At 42.1% G+C, this 6,756-nt stretch overlaps 1 protein-coding gene across 3 annotated transcripts in view; it reads left to right on the top strand.

Annotated features, from left to right (window-relative positions):
- The window catches only part of CARS2 (cysteinyl-tRNA synthetase 2, mitochondrial), a 34,804-nt gene continuing 28,048 nt past the window's right edge, over nt 1-6,756 (top strand). For all 3 annotated transcript variants that reach the window (XM_031056215.1, XM_031056216.1, XM_014306624.2), the window contains exons 1-3: nt 1-69; nt 159-209; nt 4,347-4,464. In XM_031056215.1, coding sequence (XP_030912075.1) covers nt 8-69; nt 159-209; nt 4,347-4,464 — 231 coding nt within the window. In that variant the 5' untranslated portion in view covers nt 1-7. The remainder of the gene's footprint in view (nt 70-158; nt 210-4,346; nt 4,465-6,756) is intronic.

Below are 6,756 nucleotides of genomic sequence, written 5' to 3'. Positions count from 1 at the left end.
GTGGCACATGGAGACTCCCTCTCTGGAGACATTCACAACCTACCTGGACGCATTCCTGTGTCACCTGCTGTAGGTTACCCTGCCTTGACAGGAGTTTGGACTGGGTGATCTTCCAGCCCTCACAATTCTGTGATTCTGTTTGCCTCCCCTCTCTGCAGGTACAGCTGCGGGCCGACGGTGTATGACCACGCACACCTCGGGCACGCCTGGTGAGTCGGGGATGGCAGCGTGGGGGCATCCAGGCAGATACACAGCGCTGGACATCCCACGCCAGTGGTGCCAGGGTTACAGTGCTGGACATCCCCAGGCTGCAGTGTGTGTCCTGGTGACAGAGCTGTGACTGGTGACACGAGGCCCAGCCCTTTACCCCCTGTGCTGTGCAAAGGGCAAAAGTCTGTTTGTTATGTATTTTTTCCTCTTGGGCTGGGATGGTCCATAAAGGGGCTGTTGGTTCTGCTGCCCAGCTAAGGCAGAGACAGTGCGTGTCTGTGTCTTGGGAAGAAGCATTAGGAACGTGTGCAGTTTGTTTGGGTAGGGTGAGTTGTTACAAATCGTATCAGCATAGTGGGACCTCTCATGTGGTGTCCTGATCCTGGAGCCTCTCAACTGTGTGAAAAGATAGTTTCACCTCAGGTTAGGTCAGGCACTGTGTTGGCACCAAGGAAAAGCCATGCAGGGCTGGCTAATAGAAAGGTGCTTTCCAGGTTCATAGATGAACACAACCCTTCTTAAATCTCAGAAGTTCCAGGTAGCTTAAAGGCCTTTTTGCAGAGTAACACTGCAGTGATTTACTATGTTTAAAAATAAAAAAACAATCCAGAACAGCACAGGTTTTTCTCTGTAGTTCATTAGGATTGTTAGAACAATAAGCTAGCTTCATTATAACTAACTTTGAAAAAGTACTTTAAATATACCAGAAGAGGTTGCTGGCACTTGTTTCAAAACAACACACCTGATGAGTAGACATCATCTGTTCTGCTGTTTCTGTGAAGCTGAGGAGAGTTGCAGCAGCAGCTCAAGCTGCTCTTAAGGTTTTTAAAGAGCAAGTTGTGTTGTGCTCTTTGGAGGAGCAGGGATTTATCAGATAATTGCCATCTGTATGAAGATCAGATATTGTGCATTTCAGTAACTGAATAGTTCCCGTTCAATGTAAGGGATTTCATAGCTTCTCATCCTGTCTTATCTTCATTCAGAAACGTGTGTTAAATCTTGCTCATGTTGTACTGAGCCATCGCAGTAACTGCACAACTGCTGCATTGTTCTGTAAAAAGGAAGACTTAAAATACCAGTTATATGAAAGTACTGTTGTCAGTGCTAATGTTAATGCTGCTGTACTGTTGTGTTTATGTTGTGATGACTTTTTCCTCCTTGCTTTTGTCAAGTCTCAGCAGAAAATTGACCTCGCTTTTTACTGGTGACCTAAAAATCAGGAACATGATATCTTGGACTTGTTGTTTGTACTTAGTATTTTCAGGAAAACTTTTTTAATTTGAAAGTCATAGTAATTGGAGTATTTAAATTTACAGTTCTTTGTGATACAGGCTCCATTACAGTTTACCTTGAAATAATAACAATTTAAAATCATCACTTAAAAGCAACTGTGTAAAAAAGATGGTTATGAGTTTCTTGTCTTTATCCGTCCGTTGAGCTTCTCTAGTGTGGTAGGGCCTGTCTTCCCTGACATGGTGTAATAGGGAAGGAAATTGCAGAGATGCTTCTGTCCTAAGGGGTATAGTTGATCTAGACCACAATGTTTTATAGAGGTGGAGAATTTCATCCTTTGGTCTCGCAGCTCTCTTTTAAGTGGCTTTTAAGTGTCTGCTTTTTTCAGTGGTCTCTTGCCCTCAGACTTTCTTGATTAAAAGAGGGAGTAGAAAGGCCTTGCTTACACTTGCCTGGTTTTTTACCCATCTTTTCTTACCCATGTCTAAACTAGCAATTTCAGGCTTTCCCACTGTGGAGGTTTGCCATACATCTTCCTTACCCAGGTCTGACCTCTTCACGTGCTAATTTAAGAAAGAATGGTTAGTGCTGAGTGTTGCCTTTGGTGTATGTGCAGATACACCAGGTATAATTCTCTGTTTTAGCACCTCTTGAAGCACCTTCACGTGTTGTTCCTGTTGCCTGACAGGGTGTCTGTGCTGAAGACCTTTTGCTCTCTTTTCTCATCAGTTAAACCCTCCAGCATGGGAGGAGTTGGCTGTTCCTTTCCAGTATCTCTGGTCTTACACATGTCAGTGTTGACATCCTGTTGCTCAGCTGATTTGTTCAGGATGGTGGAGCACTCTTGGTTCTATTTATTTATTTATTTTAAAAAATGGTATCTTATTTTCCTCAGTAGCTAGGTCCAGCCATGGAACAGCTGAAATGTATGCTTCTGTTGGGGGGCCAGGAGAGGCCCTGGGAAATAGCATAAAGTCAAATGGAGTGGTGGCTGTTGCTGCTCTGCTGCTCTTGTTAAATGCCATCATTTTGTTGTACTCCTGCCACGTGTTCTTTTCTTACTAGAATTCCCTTTTTTCCCCCTCTGACTTGTGTCAAACACAACAAATGGAGCAGGTAATAAAGCAGAAATGGATCATGGAAATGAGTTTGAGATCCTTGAAGAGAATTTGGAAATAATGGCATTATTTTTCTCCTGTCCTCTTTCCATTCCACAAGGAGTTCTTTGTCTCTAAATAATTTAACATTCTCTAGTATGTTGTGCTTCCAGTCCTAAAAACAGATGCTCTGTCTGCCTCCATATGACATCCAACACCCATTCTATAGAGAGAAAAAAGTAAGACAGGCAAATAATAATATTTTTTCCCCCCAGTTCTGGGTCTGACCTTGATTGTACTGGTTTGACCTGCAGCCTGGTTGGCATCCAGGTTCCTGGCTGAATGCTTTGAAGTAAGAGTAAAACCAGCCACGAGAGATTTCTCTTGCATATGCTCTGCCACCCCCTGATCTTGGCTGTCTGTTTTGGCTGTTTTTTTTAATCAGTCCTGAAGTGGTAAAGACCCTGTGGTATCAGGAATTCTGCTCTTGTTCTTGCAGAGTTTCTTCCATTAATTCAGTTGGAAGATGAGAGGAGAGGGAACAGTGTGAAATTTGTGCCTGCTCTGGGAACAGTGACTGCAGGGCTGTTAAATCTAATATCAAGCTTTTGATGCTGGCGTTGTTCCTCTGAACAGGATCCAAAGGCCAATTTAATATTCTTATGGAGTCGTGTCACCACATTAGATGAGCCTTACTCCCAGTGAGCTACTATTCATTAAAAACTATCTCCCTGGCAGCAAGGCTTTCAAAAAGTCTTTTTTCAGCATGGGCACGGCACAAACAACAACTAAAAGTATTTTTCTTCATTGAGATATTCTGCATCAGTACCTTAGTGCTACCTGGCACCTGCAGGGAAGGGTGCAAATCCATTTCTGTAGCTGCTTACACTTTGTTCTGATGGCCGTGGGAGTTGCCGTTTGTGTGATGCTGTGAATGAAATGAGAACCTGTAGATCGGTGAACCTCCTTGCTGGCTTTGGAGAAAACAGCCCAGAAACACTGAGGATTCTCATCATCTTGCAGGGCAGACACAGAGATTTTAGTCACCTTCTAGTATCCCACCTAGTAATTTGGTTTAACTCAGTCAGAGTGTGTTTTGAGAATTACAAATGGAGAGTCTGTGAGCAGAAGGAGCTGCAGCAGCTCTCTACAGCTTGCATATCCACCAATCTATCAGCATTAAATACTCTACTTTGTGGCAAAAGCCCTGAATAATTTTCAGAATAACTTTTATTCTCAAGTGTAAATAAAACAGAATAAGCTATAGGGCATTTACTCTTTGCTATCAGAAAAGATCTGTGGTGGTGTATGAATGAAATACTGTATTGGTGGCTGGTATCTATTGTTATTCAACCCTAAGAAAAGTTAATTTGAATCCTGCTTTATTTCTTCCTGTTCTTCTGCTGCATGACTTTTGAAAACCTCTTAGGATATACTAAGCCTAAGGGATGTATTCCAAGAACATCCGATCTCTGTGTCTCATTTTGTCCTGTTGGCTTTGAAAGAGTCTCCCAGCTCCTGTAGCTTGTGATGCCCTTTGAGTAAAGAGATGCAACAAAAGAAAACACTCAGAAAATCTGATGTAATGTGTCACTAATGCCAGAAGAGGGTAGGCCAGTTCAAGAGAAATTTGCTTGACTTTTGTGCAGGTAGCAACTGGTTTTGGAAAAACACCTTATGCACTGAAGATCTTTTCATTGCAAGTGTTGGGATTAATTAGATTGTCCTTGTGGCTGTTGGTTATTTTTTGTTTTAGTTTAATCTTACTACTGCATGTTCAAAAGCTCGTGTTTCTCTCTCTTCCAGCTCCTATGTTAGGTTTGATATAATTCGAAGGATAATGACAAGGTTTTTTGGAATTGAAGTTATCATGGTGATGGGGATCACAGACATAGACGACAAGATAATAAAAAGAGCCAATGAGGTAGGTGTTTGCTGCAGTCTTTGACTAACCTTTTGGTATTTTCTAAGCTGCTTATATAGGAAAATTAACCTGGGCTTGGGGTTCTTTTGTTATGTTTGTTTTAATTAGTAGGTAATTAACGTTGAGATTTCTGGTTCCCTAGTGTGGCTGTAATGGGTCTGGGAGTGAGAAGGGCTGAGTGTCGAGAGCTGTGGGGGTAAATGGGTACAGAGCTGTGTGATGGGGGGAGGCAGAGAGAAAGCTGCCTTACAGCACCCACAGCTGGGATTCTCCTGCTCTCTCCCCCTGCCTGAGAGGCTGGAAGGGAACAAAAGCCCTGCGTGAATCCTCAGCACAGTGAAATTATCCCAAAACGTAGCAGCCAGAAGCGTTCTGAGTGAGTTCTGGAGAAGTGTTGAGTGCTGTGATCGTGAAAGGCAGCACTGTACATACAGCACTGCCACGTGGGGCAGAGGGCAGTTCCTGGAAGGTGCCGAGCACCATCTAGCTGCAATGTCAGCACCTTGGAAAGCTTCACTTTCACTGGCTGAATTTGTCACCAACAGGGAAGTTAACATTTTGTGTACGGGTAAGTCTTGATAAGACTGGGGCTCTAAGTGGTTCTCAGCAGAATTTTAATATGACCTTTTTTATCAGATTTGCTTGGTGAATGATTATTTCAATTCTTTTTTTTAATGGTTTTAAAAACACTTTTTGAACCCTGAAGCACTGAGACTGTATTCTGTATTTTTATTCTGCATTTTGAGTCCTTTTGTTTAATTTGATTTTAGAATCTATAACTCATGTCTTTGGGATCATAAGTGAATGTGTGGGATTGAATTGCAGTTGCAAGCTTTAAGATAGTTACTTGGAGCCAGAGACTTTGACAGCTGTTCCTTTTACTTATCTTTAAGTAAACAGTTACTTTCTCAGTTAAATATAGGCCCATGCATTCAAATGAATACTAGCACACCACTCATGTAGAAATATGTCTGTTCTCTTAGTCCATTTACTTGCAGTTTTCTAAGGCAGTAAACAATTCTAAAACAAAGAATCCCCCTCCAAAATTCAGGCATATTAAGTCCATGTTTGCATTTTAAAATTTTTCCTTATTGTCAGAACATCTTAGAGATTTTGTGTTTGAGGAGAGGAAATGACATGTTCTTGAAAGATGTGTTGCTTTACTACATTCTGTGGTTCTATGAAGTCATATTTTCTTGGCTTTTTTTTGGTGACCTTTTGAAGTGTTTGCTCAACCATTTGTTTTGGATGGCCAAGGCCTTTACCTCAGTAGCCTGCCTTTGTTGTTGGAACCTGTGCACCTGAAGCATTACAGTGGTAAATCAACTTGTCTAAGCTTGTTCATCATCCCCTGGTGGGGTTCATTTGGGGGGAACCTCAGAGTTGGGTACTAGTTCATGATGAACGTGCTGCATGCCATCAGTGGTCCTTTGAGAGAGACATGAGTCTCTTTTTGTGTTGAACATCCATCTGGATGGAAGGAAATTCCCCATCTTCTTTCTGTAGGCAGTCTTGTTTCTTTCTTGATCAAAGAAACAGCTGAGCTGTCTAGGGAGATGAATCCAGTCACTGATCTGTAGGCAGAAGCATGTCTTTGTTTTTTGGTGCTGAGCATTGTCCTCATTTCATTGCTGCATGAACATTGTCTTCACCAGAACCCCTGCTTTGTACAAACAGTGGTACCCACCTGCTGTCTCAAAATCAGAAGCCATAGAGATGCTCCAGTAATGAATTGGAAGTGATGAAATGGGATTGATATTGTTAATGATTCAGTTACCTGCAAGATGGACAGACTGACAGTATGTTGTCTTCTCCCCAGTAGTTTGTTCTCAGAGAAGATGTAAAAGCATGCATTTGAAACACTTGGATACATTGCTGTTGCTTACTAGGGCAGGTTTTGCTGTCATGCATCCTTCAATCCCTGGCCTCTTCTGAGTATTTGAGAGCAAGTACCTTACCATGTGCAAGTACCTTTCCTTTTGGGTTGCATTATCTCATCCCCTCTGCAAGAGGAACCTGTTCATGTCCCATGAATGAGAAATGTAGAGAAGGTGCTTGAGAAATGCTGGACTTGGCAAAGCGTGGAACTGGCTTTCAATATTGAGATCTATGAGTACCCATGATCTGCTGAAATAGCTTATTTTTCTTAATCACTGGAAATGAATATCTTGTCTCATCCTGCAAGTCTCTGATCTTTCTGACACGTAGGTGGTATTGGTGTTTCCTGTCAATAAGTTGAATGGTTTTTATGTCCTGTGTATGGTAGTATATTTTGTCACTGGAAATGAAAGA

The sequence above is a fragment of the Geospiza fortis genome, unplaced genomic scaffold (assembly GCF_000277835.1).
Source record: "Geospiza fortis unplaced genomic scaffold, GeoFor_1.0 scaffold192, whole genome shotgun sequence".
NCBI classification, from domain to species: domain Eukaryota; kingdom Metazoa; phylum Chordata; class Aves; order Passeriformes; family Thraupidae; genus Geospiza; species Geospiza fortis.
Note: the sequence above shows the minus strand (reverse complement) of the source record. Positions and strands in the feature narration are given on the sequence as shown.